The following is a 25,846-nucleotide window of genomic DNA, read 5'->3' on the forward strand; positions in this document are numbered from 1 at the left end:
TCTTCAGGGGTCAGGTGTGGATTTGTCAATGACCACTGTCCGCAGAAGACTTCAAGAACAGAAATACAGAGGCTACACTGCAAGATACAAACCATTGGTTAGCCGCAAAAGTAGGATGGCCAGGATACAGTTTGTCAAGAAGTACTTAAAAGAGCAACCACAGTTCTGGAAAAAAGGTGTTGTGAACAGATGAGGCGAAGATTAACTGATATCAGAGTGATGGCAAGAGCAAAATATGGAGGAGAGAAGGAACTGCCCAAGATCCAAAGCATACCACCTCATCTGTGAAACACAGTGGTGGGGGTGTTATGGCCTGGGCATGTATGGCTGCTGAAGGTACTGGCTCACATTGTGTATAGACACATCCTATCTGCTCAAGTTCCAAACAAATGCCTCAAAACTCATTGGCCGGCGGTTCATTCTACAGCAAGACAATGATCCCAAACAAACTGCTAAAGCAACAAAGGTGTTTTTCAAAGCTAAAAAATGGTCAATTCTTGAGTGGCCAAGTCAATCACCCGATCTGAACCCAATTGAGCATGCCTTTTATATGCTGAAGAGAAAACTGAAGGGGACTAGCCCCCAAAACAAGCATAAGCTAAAGATGGCTGCAATACAGACCTGGCAGAGCATCACCAGAGAACACACCCAGCAACTGGTGATGTCCATGAATTGCAGACTTCAAGCAGTCATTGCATCCAAAGGACCGATGAGAAGAACCTTTTTCACACAGAGAGTGGTGAATCTCTGGAACTCTCTGCCACAGAGGGTAGTCGAGGCCAGTTCATTGGCTATATTTAAGAGGGAGTTAGATGTGGCCCTTGTGGCTAAGGGGATCAGAGGGTATGGAGAGAAGGCAGGTACGGGATACTGAGTTGGATGATCAGCCATGATCATATTGAATGGCGGTGCAGGCTCGAAGGGCCGAATGGCCTACTCCTGCACCTAATTTCTATGTTTCTATGTTTCTATGATATGCAACAAAATACTAAACATGACTACTTTCAGTTTCATGACATTGCTGTGTCCCAAACATTATGGTGCCCTGAAATGGGGGACTAACCAAAATGTATAAAAATAGCCTTTATTAAAATCTGACAATGTGCATTTTTAACCACAAGTTTTTTTCTATTACTAATCTCAAATTGTGGAGTACAGAGGCAAATAAATAAACAATGGGTTTTTGTCCCAAACATTATGGAGGGCATTGTATGTATTATTGTTATAAATTCTATTGAACAATTATCATTGAACCATTCTATTGATAAAAAATAATTAACCTGAAAGGTTAACTCTTTCTAAGTTCACAAATCCTAGCTCTCCTGCCAATACTGTTTTTGGACTAGTTTAGCGTGTTGTTTGCAAGGTAATCATGTACCATTTTCTCCATAACTACAGTTAGCAATTTCTCATCCAGTTTGTTTTCTGGAGAAGATTAAATATTAGGTACTGAATAGTACTGCCTCATTGTTTGTGTTATGTGAGCTTGTTTTATTGGTACGTATGGTTATAATAGTTCCATATAATCTTAAAAATGTAATATTTCTTGAAGTGCCCGAAGTTCCCAAGAAGCCAACTCCTGAACCACTGAAACTGAAGAAAGTGCTTACTCCAGAAAAAGGTAGATATCTTTTTGTTGGTTTAAATGCAAAAAATATTATGTAACAAATAAGTACCTTGCTACTTTCTAATTATTAATTCTATTCTCTGCCCTTGTTTCTTTTGATATATTTATGTGTTGTTATTGTTATAAACCCTATTGCACAATCAAGGGTATTGCACATAGTGGAAAAGTTATGAGGTGTTCACACTTTACAATGAAACCAGTTTCTTATTTAAATAGGTATAAAAGTCAATCTTAGAGGTGTATTATGCGTGCTTTGTTGTGTCCATGCTTTGTGTACAGCATGAATTTCTATTTTGTTAAATTTTGCTTTTTTTTATCATTTAAATTTAAAAATATAATATGTCTTTTGAAAGTTGCTGGGATTCTGAAGAAACCAGTCGCTGAAGAAGTTAAGCCTGTGTCTGTTCCACAAGTTGAGAAACCGGAACCAGAAGAAGGTAAAACAACACACCAAGAAAGTGGGGCAAAACTAAACTTCCACAGGCACACAAAACAGAGCACTGCTGAGCACCAATTATACAGATGGCTGATTTCACTCCTCGTTTTGTCTTCTTTTCAAAGATAGCTTTTACTCACATATTTCATACAAGCATTTCGCAGAGCAATTGCTTGACTCTTACTTTTGCTTTGTTTTTGTGCTTTTATGTGTTTAATTAACAATATTCTTTAATATGCTACTATCAGTTTTAATTAATTACCTCAATATTAATTGTCATTAAATGTCTTCGAATATCAGTGGTATTTAAAAACTGTAATAATGTTTGAGAACTTTGACACAAAGCAAAGCTCCACCATAGCTTTGTCTTCTGCCAAACCTTGCCAGGGATGTTGTGGAAGCTAGGCTACAGGTCTATGCTGATTGAGACCTATTCATCATTTGGACCTCCTAGTCCAACTCTCAGGTGCAGAGGGTCTGGGAGATCAGCCCTCCACATCCAGAGCAGGTGAGTGCAGGTAGACAAGGATCCCACACAGATATTATGTGACATGGATGAATATCCATGCTCTAGACTAAATAATTTCCCATTTCTTGCACTAATAATCAGCTTCCAGATCTAATGATCTTAATTTCAACATTAAAATCACAAGAATTATTTTGTAAATTCTGGATAGATTAACAATTTATCAGTAATAAATGAGAGTTCTGCACTGAAGTACAATGGTTACCAAGAATTGGATTAAAACTGTTCCGACCTTGTTTGACATTGGATCTGTGAGGGGTATATTTTTTCCATTCATTCTGTGCATTTTCAATGTGAAACGCGGTTCCAGAAGTGAAGAGAAAATGTCTAACTTCAATTCTTCAAATTTTTGTGTTGGGTTTTCTAAATATTATGAAGTTATAAGACAAGCCTGTTTTGTGAAAATTATTTTCAAATTTTAAAAACATTTCCAATTATAAATAATTATAATGTGTAGGAAATAACTGCAGGTGCTGGTTTAATCCAAAGATAGACACAAAAAGCTGGAGTAACTCAACGGGTCAGACATCACTCTAGAGAAAAAGAAGAGGTGACATTTTGGGTCAAGAAGGGTCTAGATTCAAAATGTCACCTCTTCCTGTCATAGGTGGTGTCTGACCTGCTGAGATACTCCAGCCTTTTGTACATAATTATAATGTCCTCTGAAATCTAGATGTCAGCTATTCCAGGTTGTACTAATCAATTTATTTCTCTATTTGTTTGTTTGTTTGTTTATTCTGTTGTCTATATTTGTTCGTTTATTCTTTTGCCTATATTTGTTTATCTTACCAAATACTCAATTTGAAAATTAATGATATTTGAAGAGCCTAAAATTGTCAAGAAGAAGGCTGAACCTGCACTTATCACTGTTTCAAGAACAGCCCAACTCATTCCAGAAAAGGCTAAAAAAGGTACAGAACCAGCACTTATGTGTGCTAAGAAAAAATGCTCTTTTTCTACTCTGAACTTCACCAGTGCTTGGCTGGCTTGTAGAAATTATTCTTTTGTTTACATGTCAGTAATGTTTTGTAAATGTGCACTTTTGTTGTCTTAAAATGTTTATTACATTTTTACCTTTATCACAAACTATATAATAGCTGCTTTGAGATTTTTTTTCAGAATGTACTTATTGATTATATAAATCTCATCTCAAAGAACGCAATGAATGTATTCCAATTTGAAGGCCTAAGAAACAAATTGAATTAATCAACCTAATCAATTAATCATTTGGGAAAATGATTCGAACTAAAAATATACAAAATTAAGATATTGATTGGCAGAACAGACTTAAGGATCTATATGTCCTTTTCCTTGCCTGTAGAATTTCTTGGCATTTTTAGAAATTTAGTGATATTTATAGGTTTATAGGCATAAAATCATACTGTACTGCATTCTTAAAACATTATATTTTATTGAATTCTGCTAAATCAATTTTTAAAAATATATTCCAAAATATACTTTTCTGATGCTTACTAATTTTTCATTTAATTATCAGCTTTATCAACTTTTTATTAATGCTAAATAAGATTTTCTTTTTAAAAAGAATATGCAGTCTTTTTTAATTATTTAAAGACAGTTGAAAAAGCAGTTATATATATATATGTTGTGCTAATTGTTTTCTCTGTCTGTCATTTGGTGTAGCATATTTTCTGATTATGGGAAATATAGAATGAGAATGAAATAAAGGTAGAAATGTATCCATTTGTGCACTATTTCACTTTGGAAATTCACTTCCATTATCTTCAATCAAACTAAATTTCAAAAGCATTAAATGAGTAATATATTTTAAATTCTTCTTTGTGCACAACCAGTGCACAACACCAGTGATTTCTGCTGGTGTTTAATGTGATTGAAAAATAGTAGTCTGTCTTGAAAAATTGGAAAGGCCTGCCTTGATACACAAGTTCTGCTTTGAACCTCAGAATTAAGTTGCATATTTCACTTTTTTTCCAAGTGAGGTGGGGGCGGGGGGGGGGGGGGTATGATAGCGGGGTGACAGAGGAATCTTCTCTTAATAACCTACCTCGGAACGTCACATCTTTGGATTGCTATTCTTTTAGTGCTACCAGTGCAATGCTGGGATGTTTGTCTTAATCTGTATATTTGTAGTCATGTATTTTATGTCTACCCTGTCGGTCTTATTATTGTGTTATTGTGCTTCAAAAATGTCTTAACACATTGTAAAAATGGAATACATGTACAGGTAAATGTATAAGTTTGAGAATTAACATACATTTTTTAAAGTAGATTTAAAGTAGGTAATGCCCCAAGCCACATTTCAAATGATTAATAAAAATAGCCACTGAGTCAAAAGAGACAATGTTTAATTTCAATAGAATTAAATTGAAAAGCAGATGACTATTGGTAGAGTTATGAAGAAACCAATAGACTGCACATTGAAATCCAGTGCATGATTCCGCTTTAAAACAGGATATCAAAGTTTCATAAACTAAAAGGATTGGAAGAATAATCATGAAATTGGGAGGCTGCAACTGTTGGGAAAGACTTCAGAAAAATTCGATCATTGTATTCCATATTTCTGAAGGGTTTGATAAGGTAGATTCTGGGAAAATATTTATATTTATATTAGTAAGGGAATCAAACACTATATGACATGAATATGAAATAGTCACAAAGGTTGTTAACATGGTTGGTAAATTAGTGGTGTAGTGGATTGATGCAGATGGGATTAGGAGAGGAAAAGGTTAAAATATGGATAGGCATCATGATAGAGGTGTGAGCCAAATTACCTTTCAGTTTTGTGAATTCCATATACATTTGCTCTTTCATTTTGGGAGATACATATATCATTGTTACTATTGTGTTTTGTTATTAAAAAAGATCTTGAATGTAGCTTAGATTAGTTTGAATAATGTCTAACCATGTCTTTAAATGTTTGAAGTTGCCAGAAAACCTATGCCTGAAAAGATTACTCCAACCACCTTTGCAGAACACAAGATTATTTCAGTAAAAGGTACTGAAGTAACAGTTCCTTCATCTACATGATCATGCCACATGTGATACTGATAATAACCTCAATCTTCCATGGATTTCATTCAATAACTAGTGTATTCCATTTCCATGTTTTAACTCATTTCATCATGATCTTTCCTGTTTCTTGCATTTTTATTGTTTTGGTGTTAGTCTTATCTGTGTGATGTTTTGTCTATATTATATTTGTATCTTGATATTTGTGTCCATTTTTATAAAAAAATAACCTCATTTTATGTGGTAAAGTTTGTTGGTCTTATATTCTTTCCACCCAATTTTTAAACTTTGAACTAAAATTATGAAACTTTTTCCTCAAACTCTCTGAAGCTTTCGAGAAAGGTTTACATGAAGAAACTACAGAAGTTGACAAAATTATTTATTATGAAGAAATTATTGAGTCCAACAAAAGAATTCCATACAGAGGAACAAATCAGGTTGATGACATCATTTTACCCAAGGACGGTGTTGAGACCGATGAAGACATTTTAAGTGAGGAAATTATCAAAGTTGGTGAATCTGTTTTCTATGAGGAAAGTGCGGAGTCTGATGAATTGATTTTACTTGAAGAAACTATTCAGGTGGACAAGATCATGTTCCCTGAAGAAATAATTGAAACTGATGAGAAGATTTTACATGAAGCTGATGAGATAATTTTAACTGATGAAGTTGTTAAGTCCACAGAGAAGATTTTACGTGATGAAGTTGTTGAAGTTGACAAGAAAATATTACCCAGTAGAATTATTGATGCTGATAAGAAGATTCCACGTGAAAAACGTACTGAAGTTGCACCTCCAGTGAAGATGCAAATTATTACACAGAAAGGTATCAAATTACTTTATTAGAAGATTCTGTTTAAAAGCAGCTGCTGCATTTCACAATCAGTGGAAGTGAATAGGAAATGTTGAATGTTGATTTTTAAGGACGTTCCTTACAAGGCACGCAGCTTGTCGTAATAATTTTATGTCCAAGTTATCTAGTTGCCCTGGATCTCTTCTTTCTTGTCTTGATTTATATCTTATTGTTGACATTTATTATGGAGTACAAAAGTTTACAAGCTTAAGCATTTTAGGAATGCTTCACAAAACGAATCTGTTAATGGGATCAAAGTACAGGTTCTCCAATTATTACTGGATATAAGGTTTCTTACCATCCCTCAGTAAAATGTGGATGTTGGCTTACAAAGGCCAAAATTGGATTAACCAGATAAAAATGTGTAGGAAGTAAGATTCTATAGTAATTATCTTATTTCTTGCCCAAACAAGCTTATAATGATTGATGTAGATTTTTGGAGGATTTTCATAGGCCACATTATTATAGATATATTTGCCATTTTTTAGCCATTATCTTTGCCTGTGCATGAATATTAAAACTATATAAATAATTAACACTCAATTGTTCCTTTTAAAATTTTCATTACACGATTAAGAAATGGCCATTCAACCGACCTTTATTAACGATGTTCCAAAATTACTTTTATAACTGAGTATAGGACATGTCCAGTTACTTGGAGTTAAAATTGTTCGTGATTTAGATCATATGGATAAAAACTAAACATTTGAACAATAATATGTTTTGAAGTGACTACAGTTGCCGAGAAGATTGAACCTAAAGCTGATTTAGTAACTGCTCCAGTGAAACAAGATTTGGAACCAGAGGAAGGTATACAAATGAGTGTCACTCATCATCTTGTATCATGTGAAAAATCCATCCAACATTCTACATTTCATCATATTTCCTCATTTGCTGTTGTTCATGCTTCTTTCAATTCATCATTTCATTGCTGAATTAATGCTGCTTATTCTTCTTAATTTTTCATGAACTTAACTGTCCCTCATTTTCATTTTACCACCAGGAGATATTTTTGCAATCTAATTAGTAATAAAATGTAATCATAACTGAAAATATTAATTGATAATTTTGAAATTCAATCTATGTGATTGCTTCTTTGAAAATGTCAGGATGTTAGTTATCGGAGATATTTAATAAGGTGTATGACTTTAATGTGATTTAAATAGAAGGAAAATGAAACAGAATTATAATGTCATCCAATGGGATGCATACATTTTTTTAAATGTTATTATTAATAGGAGGATCCCATTTCCACATAATACTGAACTTTAAGATTTGACTTTCAGGTTAATAAAATTGTTGTTTTTTATTTTCAAAGTGACAGAAACTGAAGAAGTGCCTATTACTACACTTCCTATCGGTGCACCAGGACCAGTCAAGAAATCTCTTAAAGGTACAATTTCTCAAACCTTATTGTATTTAAACTTAAAAATATTCAACATATACAATCTTTGTTCAATTTTGTGTGTAAAACTAAAATTATATAGATTTCCCCTGGATCCTAAATGTTGTGTACTAGTTGTATCAAATTGTCTCTTCAGTCCATTGAAGTAGTTACAATTTATGTAACTTGTCTTGTGATTCTTTCTGTTAATGTGTTCATTTTGAAATGTTGTTGACTATGGAGAGATTTCATGGTCTGTTTTTATTTGGTGAACCAGTGTGGTTTGGAGACTGTTTTGATGTTAGACTATTCTTTTAGGAGATTGCAAAATTCTTTGTTAATTTGTCACTAAATTGAATATGAAACCTTTGTAGCCGCAGAACAACCCAAGTCATCTTTGAAACTAAAACCTGCAGTGCATATTCCAAAAGAAATAGAAGAAAGAGAAATTTCAATTTTGAAGAAACGTAGTAAGATTCCAGAGAAAGAGAAAGATGAAGAAGCAAGATTTCATATAGAAGATGACAAAGACATAGGGTTAAAACTCAGGAGGTCTACTGAAAGCCCTAAAGAATTTGAAGCTGATGAATGTTATACCTTGCCAAAAACAACAGGTTTCATTTTACAAGAGATAGAAATAAAAAGAGAAGTAATTGTACAGGTGGTTGATGAGATTCATAAAATAGACAAAGATAAAGGGGAAATCTCCATTGTAAAAGATGAAGCTTTGAAAATATTACCAAAAATAATGAGTAAGGTAGCACTGAAGGAAGTGGATAAAGAACCAGTTGCACCATCTAAGAAACTCGATTATATTTCCAGACAAGAGGAAAAAGCAGATAAGGTGCAATTCAAAAAGTTTGAGATAACTCCTAAAAAAGAAGCTTTAAAAGAAAAACATGGTGTGTCAAAGAAACTTAATGAAATATGCATTGATGAAAAAGATACAGGCGAACAAATGATTCTGGAAAAGGTTGATGTTCCTAAAGCTGGAAAAAATGAAGAGAAATCCATGTTTGTAACTAGATCGGAAGCAGCTTCTGTAAAGATAGGAGATAGGGGGAAAAAATTAATAAGGCAGGCTGAAGTTCCTGATACAGAGAAGGAGAGGACCCCACCATTGACAAAGCCTAGTAAATTTTTTGTAGAAAAGGAAGAAGAAGAAAAGCATGAGACATTGAAAATAAGTAGAACACTTCCTCAGCCTGTTGGGGAGAAAACAGAAACACCTAATCTCACAAAAATTGGTATTCCCAAAATAAGAAGTGAACCATCTCCTAAAAAAGAAATATTGAAAGATACAGATTTTTTTCCAATTGAGGGAGTACCCAGGGAGATCGTTTTAGAAACACCTGCATCAAAACGAGTACCTGAATTCACTGCAGAAGAAATTGGTGTTCCTAAGACATTTCCCTGTGAAGAAAAAGATGATGAAATTCCTTTAAGAATTAGTGAAGGGAAATTTCCTATTACAAAAGAAGAACGAGAAATGGTCCGCCAGAAAGATATTCGCTCAAGAGGAAAATCATTAGGTGAAAAAGAACCACAAAAGATTGACAAATTGACAAAAAAGCTTACAGCAGATTCTAAAGATGAACAATCAGTTGCAGATATTAAAATTGACAAAAATAAAAAAACAGATTTACAGGAACAGGAGGAACTGCAGGATTGTTTAGAGCTGAAGAAAGTCCCATCAAAAAATATTCTGGTTGAAGAAAAGCTACAGAAAAAAACGGTGAAGAAAGTATTGACCCCAAGAGATACACCTGATATTCCACACCTTAAAACTGGAAAGGAAAATGTCCCAGTGTCAGAAGCAGAGAAAGATCATATTGAAATAAAGAAGATCTCTTCAAAAGGTGTTGCTGTGGAAGAAAAGCCACAGAAAATACCAATGAAGAAAGTACTGACACCCAGAGATACGTCTGATAGTGTACATTATAAAACTGGAAAGGAAAAAATTCCCGTTTTGAAAGATCAAGATCATATAGAATTTAAAAAGGTTCCCTCAAGGGAAGCTGCAGCAGAAGAAAAAATGCATCAAATACCAATCAAGAAAGTACTGACTCCCAGGGACTTGTCAGATACAGTACATTATAAATCTGGAAAGGGAAAAACTCCAGTGCCAGAAGCTGAGAAAGATCATATTGAAATTAAGAAGGTATCTTCGAAAGGTGTTGCTGTGGAAGAAAAGCATCACAAAATACCAATGAAGAAAGTACTGACTCCCAGAGATTTGTCTGATACAGTACAATATAAAACTGGAAAGAGAAAAACTCCAGTTTTGGAAGATCAAAAAGATCATCTAGAATTGAAGAAGGTTCCCTCAAGGGAAGTTGCAGCTGAAGAAAAGCCACAGCAAATTCCTGTAAAGAAAATATTCACTCCCAGAGATGCCGCACATCTTAAAGCTGACAAAGAGAGTCCTACAGATAAAGAGCAGGAGATAGTACCGATGAAAAAACTTCCGTCTGAGAGAATATCATCATCAGAAGACTATGAAATAGAATCAGAAGAAATGTCAATAGAGGAATTACAGGGCAAAGAAGACTGGGAATGGGAATTAACTGAGGAGGAAGGTGGCTCATCAGCTGATTGGGAGTATGAAGATGATGAAGAATTGCATGAAGGTGCAGTTGAGACTCCTTCAAAGCCTTACAGACGACGAGGTGAGAGGACTGCTGCACACCCACCAAACTGATTTTTCATATCTTGTGCTTTGAAAAATGGATAAATGTTCCTTTATGTTGTGTGTGTTCATCTTTGTTAAACGTATTTGTTTCTCCTGGCAATGCGAGTTGTGTTTATGTGCATGATGTATTGTGGCTGTCGTGTTGAATGTAAATTCATGTCTGTGGCTTATGTTTTGTCCACATAGTCTGATGGCTCCCAAGGATAAATTGTCTTAAATTGCTTTAATGTTGCTATTAACAGGATTATGAATTAATTAAATCATTTCATTATATTTTGTAAGGCAAAGACCGATTACCATTCAAATCATATGGTTTTATATTTCTCTCATTCTAACCAAATACATCTTTTTCATGTTAATTCTCCTCTGGTTGCATGAATACACCTTCGTTTAGTATATTAAAAAAATGAAAGTATCATTTTTTATTATTTTTTGTGTGGCATTTATAGTTTCATACGTAATATATGTAATATATATTATATATGATATATTTTGCATTTAAATGCAATACACTTTTTTAGCCTCATCATTTTATCCTCTAATTATGAGAAAAAATTTACAATTATTGACTTGTGAGACAGTAATGATGCACTGATAATTATGTTACAATCTCACTACAGATGCTAAGGCACCAGTTGAAGAAGCCAGCAAGGGTAGAGGCTTATTACGAGGTGAGATGGGCTAAGTTGCACTTAGTCACAATAAGAATACATGCCTGATTGTAAACATTCATATTTGTATCTCATGCACCACAAAACATCAAGTGCACATACTGTATTTGCAATACTGATTCAAAGTACAATATCGATAAATTCTAATGCTTTTCTGGGCACCCTATTTACATTTCATTTACGTCCGAGTAAACAAAATTAATTACTCTGCCATATTAATGTTATTTTAAGAATTTAATGTCAAACCATTTGTTTGACCTTCCACTGACAAAGTGGCTGAGCAAATTGAATAACAACTTGTTTAATTTTGCATGTACTGCCCCCCTATAACATGCCTGCAGCTCCATAACGTAACATGTGGAACGCAACTAATCCAACTTACTTGAGCATAAGTAATGTATTTGCATACAGCTGCTGTATATCTTTTGCAACTAAGGTTGATGGGGGAAGATTTTCCCTAAAAGTAAGCAAAAAATTAATAGTATAATCCATGCTCATAATTAGATTGATAGTGCAATATTATATTTGGTACTTTAATGCATGTGTCTTCCTCTTAATATGTGGAAAATGCAGTGTTTTGGACTATACACAATTGTTACTATTCAAGATTACTCGGTAATATCTGAATCCATGATTGCAAATCTATTCAAGCTGAAATTATAATGGATGTGTGTGATTCAAATCTTGCCATCTGAAATCATTATCGCATGATGGAATGCATAGACTTTGAATGGTGAGCTTGGTCCCATATTAGCTAGTCAATTTCATTGCTCAGCTTACATCGTCATTGAATTTATCAACTGAAAGTGACACATTGCATCCAAATGTTAGGTTCAAATAAAATCCACTTCATAAGCATGCAAAAAAACCCAATAAAATCCATTATATTTATATTCAACTCTGAATTTTAGCGAGAAAGACACCATCACCTGGAGACGCAGACAAGAGGGCACTTAAACCAGGTGGAGGGAGGCCACCTTCAGAGGAACCGCCATTTGCAGGGTTCCAACTTAAAGCAGTCCCGCTGAAATTTGTCAAAGAGTTACAAGATATTGTGCTGGACGAAGCGGAGTCAGTAGGCACCTCTGCTCTATTCGAATGCCTGATTTCACCATCAACAGCATTAACAACTTGGATGAAGGATGGGAGCACTATAAGAGAAGGTCCAAAACACAAATTCACCTCTGATGGCAAGGATAGAAAGTTGAATATCATTGATGTTCAGCTTTCAGATATGGGTGAATATACCTGCGTAGGCCACCTCGGCAAGCAAGAAAAGACGTCCACAGCAAAGCTAATTGTCAAAGGTATTTTTCATTCCTGCATGACACAAGCCAAAAACAAGACTGTTCATTATGTTATAAAAGCTGCAATTTAAGAATCCTGCTGGAATTGTTATTAAGCAAATCTTGTTACATACTTTTCCTCATTGTTTCATTCATTAGTAAGTCTATGCAGTCAAAATTATTAAGCTTGAAGGATTAGTCATTACAAAAGGCTTTTGAAGACATTGCACATTTTTTGATATTTTTCTATTTTCCTAACTATTTTAGAATCACCAGTGGCCTTCTTTAAAACATTGGAAGAAGAAACCACTATCTTCACAGGACAGCCCCTATATATGACCTGTGAGCTGACTAAAGACAAACCTGTGGTTTGGAAGAAGGATGGTGTACCAATTGATGACACACAGACCAGATATGCAATTAGTGTCATCGGGTTACAGCGCTCCATTACTGTCACAAGTTCTGACTTTGAAGATGCTGGAGTGTACTCAGTTGAGACTGCAAACATAAGTTGTGCAGGAAAAGTTAATGTGCAAGGTTAGTAGAGTTGGATAAAACAAATGCAGAGCTGCTGGATAACTCAGCCAGATGGATGCTTATAAGACCATAAAACATAGGAGCTGAATTAGGCCATTCAGCCCATTGAGTCTACTCCACCATTCAGACATAGCTGATTTATTTTTCCCTTTCAACAGCATTCTCGTGCCTTCTCCCTGTAACCTTTGACACCCTTACCAATCAGAAATCTATCAATCTCTGCTTGAAAAACACCCAATGACTTGGCCTCTACAGCTGTCTGTGGCAATGTATCCCACAGATTCACCACCCTCTGGCTAAAGAAATTCCTCCTTTCATATACCTAAGCAATAGGAAATAAATAATTTGAGAATTAATTTCAATTTGTTTTTTTTTAATCTTCCAGAGATTGTCAGGAAATGGTTTGTAAAACCTGTTCGGGATCAACGTGTCAAGCAAAAGGGAACTGCTGTTTTTGAATGTGAAATTGCTAAAGACACACCAAATATCAAATGGTTCAAAGGTGATCAGGAGATTCCAATGGAACCCAATGACAAAATTGAAATTAAGAAAGTGGGTAAAATTCTTACTCTCATTGTGAAGAATGCAAGTCCAGATGATATTGGTGAATACACAATAGAAGTGGAAGGACAAGCCTCTTCAGCTAATCTGATAGTTGATGGTAAGTCTTCTGTTACTTGCAGAAATATAAATATAAAAATATACTTGCTCTTCCATTACTGGTTATATCCATGTTAATAATAATTGTAGGTTCCAAATATTTAATTCATTTTGCCATAGTTTTTAATCAATATTGTAAATCTCACTTGTTTTTAAATGGTTGGTATAGTTAGCATTAATTGAGCATCCCTAACTACTTTTGAGAAGGTAGAAATGAGCTACCCCCTTGAACCAGTGGATTATCACTTGTCAAAACAAGGAACAGGAGTTATGCCTATGTTTCATCTGATACAGCGACATGCCCAGGGTTCCAAATTTAATTGTGAGAACACCTAGAATCAATCATTTCTAACTATATTCCAACATTGGTGGTGTGTTTCTCACATTGTTGTTGAATTAGAAATTTGGTTGGCAGCACAGTTTTCAACAAGAAACATTAACAATAATGGCTATTGTTTCTATGGGTTTTAACTTCAATCTCTAATTCCATTAATATTCCTTCATGATCCTTAGGTCCCTGTTCAGAGAGGACACAGTGTCATTCTCAGTAGCCCCTTCTGTGTTTAAAACAAGGTCAAGCACTTATACAATTTGCATAACTCTGTTGCTAGCATGTTGAGACATTGAAATGTATAGGTACAAGTATTGAGCCCTGTAATAATCCATTGTTGAACATCTGGGATGAGCTGACTTTGTCACTCGGGTAAATACACAGTGGCCTTTCACTCATCATCATCTATAGAAGTCGTGTTTGGAGACAGGCGATGATCCTTACGAGTTTCAGCATCAGGTCTCTATCCTGACTCTATCCTCACAGCTGATGACGAGGTCTAAAGGCTGCACTGGTCTTGTGCTGCTTCAGCTGTTTGAAATGAAACAAGTCCTACAGATCTGCCGTGAGTCATGGGAGATGTACAGTGTAACAAATGCTACTGCTTCTGTAGCTGCGCCCTAGATGGAATTCAGCAGCAGAACCCAGTCTTATTGTGATGACCCTGCATCAGATCTGACCTGCAGTATGGGGATGAAGAGATTTTTCTTTAATTATTTAGTTTTAAACAATGAAATGTAATCAAATGTAAAATTGTTGAATTAATTTTTGTGTTTTGGGGGATGTCAAAGTTTCACTCCAGCAATATCTCGGAGGAGCGTCTGCACACCATTATCTGAAGCTTAGTTATGTTAAGACCATGCAACATATTTCACCATTTGCTTCAAACATTAACACAGCTGTGGTTGCCACATATATTCAAACTCCACCTGCTCTGTACATTTAATCTCCTGCATTTAGTTATCTGTCCTGATATCCCCTAATACAGCTTGGTGATGATTCTGTAAGTCGGGAACTCATGAAAATGTTTTACATTTTGTGGTCTGATATAAGCTTTCTACTTTAATGAAGAAAAAATATATTTTATGTACTTATAGAACGAGAGATAGACATACTTACAGAACTACAAAGTGTGGAGGTTTATGAGAAAGAAACAGCGACCTTTGAAACAGAGATTTCTGAGGATGTTCCAGTTGAGTGGAAGTTGAAGGGAGAGATTCTGCGCCCATCACCTGTAAGCCTTTCTCCAAATCCTCAAACATTATTGTGAAAAATGTTAATTTGAGGACATAGTCCGCTTATCAAAACAATAAATTATGATCTTTATTTTACAGACTTGTGAAATGAAATCAGATGGTAATAAACGCTTTTTGATCCTTCATGAAGTCAAACTAGATCAAGCTGGTGAAGTTGTCTTCAAGGCACGCAATGCAACATCCATTGCTCATTTGAGAGTAAAAGGTAACCAACGATAGCTGTTGATCTCAAAGTTTTCTTTGTGATTGGACTGACCAGTTTGTTTTCCTTAATTTAACTTTAACTAATAATATGTTCACAGAAATAGAAGTTGACTTTGCGACACCATTGAAAGACGTGACCGTTCCAGAGAAACATCAGGCAAGGTTTGAGTGTGTACTTAACAAGGAGGTTCCCAAAATTCTGTGGATGAAAGGCAGTGACATACTTAAGAGTGGTGAAAAGTATGATTTAGTCACAGATGGAAAGAAGCAGATTCTTGTTATCAATAAATCAACATTTGATGATGAAGGAGATTATACTGCTGAAATTGAAGGCAAGAAATCAACTGCAAAACTCACTGTGACAGGTACATTTTGTCTTCTAACATAGTTATACTGTAACTCGATTGAATGTGCCTGTAACATCTAATTGAAATATTTCTACATTTGCGTATGTTAAACCTGAATGACAAATGTTTGTGAAACCTAGTAGCTTTCACTGACTCAAGATTTCTTAAGGTGCATAGACAACAGGTGCAGGAGTAGGCCATTCGGCCCTTCGAGCCAGAACCGCCATTCATTTGATCATGTCTGATCATCCACAATCAGTACCCCATTCCTGCCTTCTCCCCATATCCCTTAACTCCGCTATCTTTAAGAACTCTCTCTTGAAAGCATCCAGAGAATCGGCCTCCACTGCCTTCTGAGAATTCCACAGATTCACAACTATCTGTGTGAAAAGGTTTTTCCTCATCTCCGTTCTAAATGGCCTACCCCTTATTCTTAAACTGTGGCCCCTGGTTCTGGACTCCCCCAACATCGGGAACATGTTTCCTTCCTCCAGCGTGTACAATCCCTTAATAATCTTATATGTTTCAATAAGATCCCCTCTCTTCCTTCCAGTGTAAATAAATTCCAGTGTATACAAGCCCAGTCGCTCCATTCTTTCAACATATGACTATCCCGCCATCCTGGGAATTAACCTCGTGATGCTACTCTGCGCTCCCTCAATAGCAAGAATATCCTACCTCAAATTTGGAGACCAAAACTGCACACAATACTCCAGGTGTGGTCTCACCAGGGCCCTGTACAACTGCAGAAGGACCTCTTTGTTCCTAAGCTCAACTCCTCCTTTTATGAAGTTCCAACATGCCATTAGCTTTCTTCACTGCCTGTTGTACCTGCATGCTTACTTTCAGTGATTGAAATACTTTTTTAAAGTAGAGTCATAGAAGTAACATAGAGAAAACACAATATTCCCATTAATTGTTATAAATTTATGACCATAAACTAAGTTAATGGTAATCAAGGAGAAAAATGTTGGCCATGAGACGAGGAAAAAACTCCCTTACTCTCTTTCAACTCCATTTGAGGAGGCATATAGTCCTAAGTTTAAGAATATTTCCCAAAAAGCTGCAATCCCTCAATATTGCACTGAAGTGCTTGTTTCAGTTTTGTAGTGCTCAGAGGATAGAACAATGAACCTAAGCTGACAAGTAAAACTAGCAAAACAGACACAAATTGCTGAACAGGGAGTATCTCTGGAGAGAAGGAATGGGTGACATTTCGGTCGAGATCCTTCTTCTGTCCCGCTGAGTTACTCAAGCATTTTGTGTCTGCCTTTGGTGTAAACCAGCATCTGGAGTTCCATCATACACAAACTAGCAAAATATGTGGAAACATCGAGCAGCAGCTATGGAAAGAGAAACCAAATTAATGTTTAAGATGAAAAAATGTTTTTAAATAACTGGCAAGGTTTTTTTCGAGGAGATGAGGAGGAATTTCTTTAGCAGAGAGTGTGGTGAATCTGTGCAACTTATTTCCACTTATGGCTGTGGTGATCCAGTCATTTTGTATTTTTAAAAGAGCGATTAGTAGATTCTTGATTAGTAAGGGTTAAATGGTTATGGAGAGAAGGCAGGAGAACGAGGCTGAGAGGGAAAGATAGATCAGCCATCATTAAATGATGGAGTAGATTAGAAGGGCTCAATGGCCTAATTATGCTCCTATGTCTTATGGTCTTATGGATAGTAAAGAAAAGTTTGTTTTCAGTTGCAGAGTCCTGGAACACAGTTATTATAGAGATAGGTTAAGGAGGAACAGTGTCTCATTTTCCATGTAGGAATGTGTGGTTGGCTAGCTGCACTGTGGCTGAAAGGAAGGCACTACAGAGAGTTATTAAAACAGCACAGAGCATCACAAACACTCAACTACCCTCCCTGGATGACATTTACAGGGACCGATGTTTATGCCGGGCCACAAACATCAAACAGGACATCCCACCCAGCCAACCACCTTTTCACTCTGCTGCCCTCTGGGAGGCGATACAGGTCTCTGAAGGCCCGCACTTGTAGATTAATTAACAGTTTCTACCCATGTGCCATAAAAGAACTAAACTCAGATAGACAACACGGCGGGCAACACAACCCAATTCATGGTGCAATATAATGCGCAATTTAAAAAAAAAAAATCTATTATCTATTTATTAATTTCATTTACTGATCTTGCCGGTATATTAGAGTCAATGGTTGTTTGTGTTTTTGTTCTTTTAATCTTTTATCCTATGTCTTCTATGTATACCACTGAAGGAGATGCAATGAAATTTCGCTGTCCAGTTGTTGTGCAATGACAATAAACGTATTTGATTTGATTTGATTTGATTTGATTTGATGTAGGAATGTTGGAGCCTGGACTCAACATTGAATCCTAAACATATTTATTTCCTCAAACTCTGCTCTCCCATCACAATCCTAGCGGCATACAATCAGAGATATTCCCTTCCTCTTATTTATTTTCCCCCTATCCTTTCTGCAAAACAAAACTAGCTTGGTTTCTCTTTTGCCCGGTTCTGACACAGAGTCTATGACCTAAGTATTAGCTCTGTTTGTTATTCCATGCATGCTGCCTTACCAGTTGGGTAGTTCCAACGTTTTCTGTTTTATATTTCAGATTTTCAGCATCTGCAGTTTTTGCCCCATCGGCAAATAATAGCAGTTCATGTACCTTTCAAGATTTTGATTTGAATTGAATAATTAATTATTTGATCTTAAACTACTGTAATATAAATGCTCGTTATGACTTTATACTTCAGGTATGCGATTGAAGTTCATTACACCACTGAAAGATCAGACAGTCAAAGAAGGCAACTCGGCTCACTTTGAAATTGAACTCTCACATGAAAATCTCCCAGTGACTTGGTACAAGAATGAAATCAAGATTCATCCAAGCAGAACTAATTTGATTACCAGTGATGGGAAGAAGCACACGTTAGAAATTAAAGAAGTAACTCGTGATGACACATGTCAGATACGGGCAGAGGTTGCCCAGCTCGCCACGAAATGTAATCTGAATGTCATAGGTGAGGATTGAGTCAAGCGATTGTTTTGAATTCTGCTGTTAATCAATGTGTTCAGATCTTAGCATAATGGTGAGGATAAAATATTTAAAAATATTTTTAAAATAAATATGTTGTTGTTGGAAGTCTTAACAATGTACATTCTATTAAAGAAACAATCTTTCTTCAGGCAAAATAGTAACTTTTTCTTTGATCCACAGATGCTGACCCATATTTCACTGTGAAACTACAAGATTATACTGCTGTAGAGAGAGATGACATCAGTCTTGAATGTGAACTAAGCAAAGAAGTGCCAGTTAAATGGCTAAAGGATGGCAATGAAATCAAAGCATCAAAAACAATTTCAATGAAAGTTATTGGGAAACGCTGTATTTTGACAATCAAAAAAGTTGACAATAAGAACAAGGGTGATTATGAATGTGACTGTGGAACTGACAAGACAAAAGCTTCTGTCAACATTGAAGGTATATACTTTATGAATGAGTATGTATAGCTATCTCATTATCAGCTTTTTTCTAAATGTGCACCTTAAACAACAATTTTTATCACTAATGTGATTACAGCTCGTATCATCAAGGTGGTACGCCCATTGCATGGTCTAGAAATCTTCGAAGATGAAACAGCCCGCTTTGAAGTGGAGATTTCAGAAGATGATGTACATCTCCAGTGGAAGCTGAACGGAGAAACTTTGCTCATGTCACCTGTACGTTGTTTTCTTTATTTGGTTTGAACTTAATTGTTCCTTTCTCTTTCGGAATAATTCTGCGAGAATAATTTTTGCTCAGAATTGTGCTAGTTAATTTTAATTACATATATATATATAATATAGATATGTATTTGAGGTGGAAATGATTGCACAATTTTTAATATAAAATATTGACATCCAAATATGCCTTTACTTTATTTACAGGAATGCGAGATTGTTGAGGATGGCAAAAAACACATTCTGACCCTTTACAATTGCAAACTAAGTGATTCTGGAGAAATTTCTTTCCAGGCTGCAAATGCTAAATCTGCAGCAAATTTGAAAGTCAAAGGTAATTTGTAATTCACTTGAAAATGCTGCAAATATTTATCTTTTGGTGTGTTTAGCAAATGTAGTTTCAGCTTGTATATTCTTAACAATGGCATGAATGATTTCAGCATTTAACATAAACGGTCTAATTTTTTCAATTTCCTGCATTTCCCTCCAGAAATTCCACTCACCTTCATTGTACCACTTAATGATGTAAAAGTATATGAGAAAGATGAAGCAAAGTTTGAATGTGAAGTGTCCAGAGAGGCTAAGACTTTCCGTTGGTTAAAAGGAAGTGAGGAAATTAAACCTAATGATAAATTTGAAATGTTAGTAGAAGGGATGAAGCATATGTTAGTAGTTAAAGAAGCTGCATTTGACGATGAAGGAAAATACATGTTCGAAGCAGAGGATAAGAGGACAAGTGGCAAACTAATTATCCAAGGCAAGTAAAAGGACCAAAACTGTAACGTCTCCAGTTAAAGCTATTTTCTTATTAATGTAGAATTAAATTCAAATCATTAATTTTTCACAGGTATACGACTTGAATTCAACAAACCTCTCGAAGACCAGACTGTAAAGGAACGTGAAACTGCAGAATTTGTAGCTGAGCTTTCGCATGAAAGCATTCAGGTTGCATGGTACAAAAATGACATCCGTCTACATCCAAGTCGAACAGTGACAATGAAAGACGAGCCTAAGATCCATTCCATCACATTCAAGGATGTGACCATTGATGATACTTCTCTCATCAAAATTGAAGCAATGGACAAATGTTCAGAGGCTAAACTTACAGTCCTTGGTAAATGATATGTATTTAAACACACAAGTTATTTGTTAATTAGGCTTTGAACTAAAATGCTTTATTTAATCTTCACTGCTTCTAACTTGATTCACTTTTTGATTTTCACAGAGGGTGACCCATACTTTATCAGTAAACTACAAAATTACACAGCTGTAGAAAAAGATGAAGTTGTCTTCCAGTGTGAAGTCAGTAAATCTGCTGCTCCAGTTAAATGGTTTAAGGATGAAAAAGAACTGATTCTTTCAAAGAATATTCAGATAAAAACAGATGGTCGGAAACGAATATTGATCATGAAACGAGCTATGAAGAATGATCAGGGGCAATATTCTTGTGACTGTGGCTCTGATAACACATCAGCCAATCTAAACATCGAAGGTAAAAATTGCTGCATACCATTGTAAAGCCTATTATTCAGTGTCTTTTGGAGTTGTTTACGGATAGCACTCAGAACCATGAAGAAAATAAATAATGGTATTTTAAACACATTTGGGTGAAATGTTTGATTACATTTTATTGCGTTTCAGAGCGTGATATTAAGATGTTGCGACCACTGTACAGTGTTGAAGTCACAGAAACAGAAATTGCACGTTTTGAGACTGAAATTTCTGAAGATGATGTACATGGCAATTGGAAGCTGAAGGGGGAGAAATTGCGTCCTACTGCTGTAAGTTTTAACATTAGCAATTGGTGAAGTTTTGCAGAGATGCAAGGGTTGCCGATGCTGGAAATTGTTTTTTATTGAAGTTTTACCTTTTTGTATTCCTTCCTTAACACTTTGACTTTGTTTAATTCCAATTCAGGACTGTGAAATTAAAAAGGAAAGCACAAAACATTTTCTTATACTCTACAACGTGCAAATGGATCAAGCGGGTGAAGTTGAATTCCAGGCTGCTAATGCCAAAACCAGTGCTCATTTGAGGGTCAAAGGTAGATATGTGATTAACGTTAATTCATCATTACTGTTACTAGTCAAGAAAAACTGCACTTGATACTTACGATTTCCCAACATTATGTTTGCCTTTTACTAATGAATATTCATAGTGAACTGAACTTAATGAACAGCTGCAAGCCTCCCATCTAAAACCAACCGATATTTTTGTGGTTAAAGTTGCAGGTTTGCATATGGACGTCACGTATATACTAGGCCTGCATTTTTGAAAATGGCAGTCAGAAGCTGGTCACAGTTATTTAACTATTTCTGGTGTTAATTTAGGCACTTGGCCTTAAAGTAACAATGATAATAGCTCTGATGTGCACCAGGGGCGGAAGACCCGGGGGGGGGGGGGGCAGAGGGGACACGTCCCCCCAATGTTTTGAGAGGTGGGGGACATCCCACCCAAGTTTTTGTCATCCGGATCTTAAAATCTCCGCTTTCTGCGAGACAGTGGAGTTGGGACCACTGATCGAGGGCGCCGATTGGACGAGAGAGATTTCGGTCATTAGGCAATGGGGGTGGGACATGATGATACAGCGCGATCATTGGAGGAGGGAGGAGTGGGGGGGGTTGGGACTGAGGATAGAGTGCGGTGATTGGGGGAGGGAGACGTGGCACAGACCTGCGCCTCATCTCCAGCCAGGATCGATCCCGGCCGGATCTCCGGCGCTGTCCCGTCCCCACCCGAGTGCCCCCCCCCCCCACGGGTGGCCAGAGAGGTCGGGAGTGAGACGCGAGCTGTACCCCCAGGCCCACAGCCAGCGCAGAGAAGCAGCGCTAAACCCAGCTCAACTCTGCCTGTCCCACCAGGTTAACCTGCCTGGGCTTGCGGGAAATATGTCCAGCGTGGAGAAGCAGCGCTGGTATCCCGTCAGTCCAGTCAGGGCTTGTAGGTTAACCCGGCGAGACAGGCAGAGTTGATCTGCATTTAGTGCTGGATTGAGCCTCCGAAGCCTCGCGCATGTGTGTGTGAGTGTGCGCATGTGCGCGCAGCCGCCAAAAAATGGTGTCCCCCCTGTCCCCCGGTTCCCTCCATATTTTGATAGCGAGTTCCGTGCCTGTGTGCTTCAGACTTGCTGCTGGTTGTGTTGTTTTGCAGGTTATGGAATGTGCACTATAGGGTTTAAATTCAGTTTGTTCATATAGATAATTAAAGGGTTGTAGTCTGCTGAAAACAAAATTAAAGGGACTGTTCCCCTGAAGCTAAGAGATATAAAATGTCTTTTTCATCTAAAGCTCGAGAGATCAGCTTACTCCAGCCCCTCAAGGATGTGACTGTAACTGCTGGACATTCGGCATCTTTCGATTGTGAACTATCCTATGAAGGAATTGAAGTCCAATGGTTCTTGAAGAACAAGTTACTTGAGCCCAGTGACAGAGTATGTTGATATATATTTTATATTGTCACTTTTGTGTTTGCATAATCCATTGTAATATAATAAACCAAGTTCCTCTCTGGTTATTTTGAATCACTTAAATACTTAAGTGCAGCAATTAAAATGTTATGTTGACTTTTTGACTCATTGGAAAGTGTTCGATTAAAAATGAAAAAAAAATACAATCATAAAATTTTGGAAAATGGAATCAGTAAAATTTTATTCACCCTCTTATGCTTCCCCTAATCCAATAAGATCATATAATTCAGCGACTAAGCCTTTTGAGATTGTGAACACTACTTCCAACCATCTGAACCAAGGGAATCATCATCTCTCCATCTACCAGTCAGGCCCAAAAAGACCTATACATTTCAATAATGTTCTCTTATTCTTGTTTTGCACATAAAACCATGATGTCTATACCTCTAAAGATCATTTAATGTGAAAGGTAATAATTAAAAACCTCGTCGAAAAGCACTTGTCTCTTGTTGTCAACAGCTTATACAGTAATATACTTAAATTATTTTACAAAAATATAAAGGCACTGACATTTTTCTGCAAAACAAGGTCCTTCCATCAAATAGAATTAAACATATTTTACCACTTAATTCCATAGTTTCTGTTTAAATTAATTCACATCCACAGAAAACAAAAGAAGGAAATCTGTTATACAATACTAAAATGAAATTACTTCATGATCTAACTCTATTTTTGTTTATCTTAATGATGGTGTTTATGGTTTACAGAAACATTAGCAGAGCCATCATTTTGAGATTAAATGTCCTAAATGTACTTATGTAATTTGCTATCTTTATATAAATGATTTAATATATACCACTTCAATCTACAAATTTTGTTCAGTTAGGTGCCCTGTAAAACTATATTTGTACTGATCTGAAATTTGACAGCATTGAAATATAAATGTAGCATGGAAACAAACGAGCGTTTGACGGCACTGGGCCTATATTCGCTGGAGTTTAGAAGAATGAGGGGGGACCTCGTTGAAACGCACGGAATAGTGAAAGGCTTGGATAGAGTGGATGTGGAGAGGATGTTTCCACTAGTGGGAGAGTGTAGGTCTAGAGGTCAAAGCATCAGAATTAAATAACCTTTTTTTAGGAAGGAGATGAGGAGGATGACTGACCTTTGGTGCCTTTCCTCACAGTGGGAAACTTTGATTCCGCTGTGTGGGGATGTTTATGTTAAAGTCTAACATGTGCTGTGTTTTTTATTTGTATGACTATAATGTAGCCCAAATTTCACTGTACAAATTGGTGCATGTGACAATAAATGTCTGTTGAACTCTCTTGAACACTTGAGGAGGAATTTCTTTAGACAGAGGGTGGCGAATCTGTGGAATTATTTGCCACATGCAAACTCAGTGGCAGAGATAGATAGATTCTCGATTAGTACGGGTGTCAGAGGTTATGGGGAGAAGGCAGGAGAATGGGGATAGGAAGGAGAGATAGATCAGCCATGATTGAATGGCGGAGTGGACTTCATGGGTCGAATGGCCTAATTCTACTCCAATCACTTATGATCTTATGAGGAGCAAGAGATTAATTTTTGAAACACCTGAAGTGCAGGGTATAGACAGTTTGACAACAAATAGCATTCACATACATATACCACTAGGGCATAGACATTACTGTGTTGTTCAAATCGTAATAATCTTAATGAAACCTCAGAATAGCATTTAAGCAAGGATCATTAAAATCAGTACTGTCCAATTTTACCGTAGTGCAGTGTCATTTTATAAAAATTAAAACTGTATACATGGTTGGCTGCTATGAAAAATAGATCCGTTGTTATCTTTTAGACTACTTAAGATAATGGACTATTAATTCTGGAGTATTAAAATCAGATTGAAAAATAGAATAACAAAAAAATATATAATTGTTATTCAGCTTTTAATTATATACATTTGTTATCCAGAAAAATATTAGCATATAATAAAGAGAAGGCTAAAGATAGTTCAAACATTTATGAAACTAAAATGTATGGAACTTAAATGCAATTTTTAATGTTTTGTAGCTATTACATTTGTTAATGACTTCAATAAATACCTCAGAGTTTAGAGAATTATAAAAGATTATTAGGATTAAAAACCAGTGGTCATTTGAACTAGATAATTTGTCTTGCCAGTAGTTAATTGCCTAGTTATTTTTCATATGACAAATACTCATATTCTCAGTTTGCTAACAGTTTTAATCTTTTATTTCGAATTAGGTTGTTACTCGCGCTGAAGGCAGAAGGCACACTTTCACTCTAAGAGACGTCCAGCTTGATGAAGCTGGTGAAGTTAAACTTACTGCTAAGGACTTTACAACATCTGCCAAGCTTATTGTTCTAGGTAAGTAATGCATCAATTCAATTAAATATCAAAATATTGTCCTTCCACAACAGTACATTTGGCATTGCATTACTTTCATTGAAATATTTCACAGAACCACCAGCTGAATTTACAAAACCTTTGGAGGACCTAACAGTTGAAGAGGAAACCACAGCCACACTGGAGTGTGAGGTGTCCAGAGAGAATGCCGAGGTTATTTGGTTTAAGGATGGAAAGGAAATTCATAAAACCAAACAGCATGATTTCATTGCTGATGGAAGAGTGCGAAGGCTTATTATTCATGACTGCAAACCTGAAGATTCCAAAACATATACTTGCGATGCAAAAGGCTTCAAGACTTCCTGTTTTCTCACTGTGGAACGTAAGTCTATAGTATACCATGTTCAGAGTAGAGAGTTTGGTTAGATGAGAATTTAATATAGAGGGAAATGAAGGTAGTCACTTGCCTCCAGCTTAAATAGTGGTTCATGTGCTTTTTAAGGAGTAAATATGTTTTAAAATGTACCTGCCATTTCAGTGCTTAATCAAATTAGTGTGTAAAGAAATCAAACTGACCTAAAA

The 25,846-nt window shown here is 36.2% G+C and overlaps 1 protein-coding gene across 6 annotated transcripts in view; it reads left to right on the plus strand.

Annotated features, from left to right (window-relative positions):
* ttn (titin) overlaps positions 1–25,846 on the plus strand; it is a 324,330-nt gene that overhangs the window by 191,158 nt on the left and 107,326 nt on the right. The window contains exons 153-179 of one of the 6 annotated variants that reach the window (XM_033023845.1): positions 1,553–1,621; positions 1,981–2,064; positions 3,414–3,500; positions 5,492–5,563; positions 5,908–6,402; positions 7,159–7,239; positions 7,748–7,822; positions 8,188–10,482; positions 11,126–11,176; positions 12,088–12,483; positions 12,730–12,999; positions 13,385–13,660; positions 15,088–15,224; positions 15,325–15,451; positions 15,549–15,815; positions 18,539–18,805; positions 19,003–19,266; positions 19,366–19,505; positions 19,713–19,839; positions 19,996–20,262; positions 20,353–20,619; positions 20,731–20,997; positions 21,147–21,286; positions 21,423–21,549; positions 22,793–22,935; positions 25,162–25,285; positions 25,380–25,646. In XM_033023845.1, coding sequence (XP_032879736.1) covers positions 1,553–1,621; positions 1,981–2,064; positions 3,414–3,500; positions 5,492–5,563; positions 5,908–6,402; positions 7,159–7,239; positions 7,748–7,822; positions 8,188–10,482; positions 11,126–11,176; positions 12,088–12,483; positions 12,730–12,999; positions 13,385–13,660; positions 15,088–15,224; positions 15,325–15,451; positions 15,549–15,815; positions 18,539–18,805; positions 19,003–19,266; positions 19,366–19,505; positions 19,713–19,839; positions 19,996–20,262; positions 20,353–20,619; positions 20,731–20,997; positions 21,147–21,286; positions 21,423–21,549; positions 22,793–22,935; positions 25,162–25,285; positions 25,380–25,646 — 7,182 coding nt within the window. The remainder of the gene's footprint in view (positions 1–1,552; positions 1,622–1,980; positions 2,065–3,413; positions 3,501–5,491; positions 5,564–5,907; positions 6,403–7,158; positions 7,240–7,747; positions 7,823–8,187; positions 10,483–11,125; positions 11,177–12,087; positions 12,484–12,729; positions 13,000–13,384; positions 13,661–15,087; positions 15,225–15,324; positions 15,452–15,548; positions 15,816–18,538; positions 18,806–19,002; positions 19,267–19,365; positions 19,506–19,712; positions 19,840–19,995; positions 20,263–20,352; positions 20,620–20,730; positions 20,998–21,146; positions 21,287–21,422; positions 21,550–22,792; positions 22,936–25,161; positions 25,286–25,379; positions 25,647–25,846) is intronic. The other 5 variants (XM_033023846.1, XM_033023847.1, XM_033023848.1 and 2 more) reach the window with 5 other exon arrangements.

The sequence above is a fragment of the Amblyraja radiata genome, chromosome 7, assembly GCF_010909765.2.
Source record: "Amblyraja radiata isolate CabotCenter1 chromosome 7, sAmbRad1.1.pri, whole genome shotgun sequence".
Taxonomy (NCBI): Eukaryota; Metazoa; Chordata; class Chondrichthyes; order Rajiformes; family Rajidae; genus Amblyraja; species Amblyraja radiata.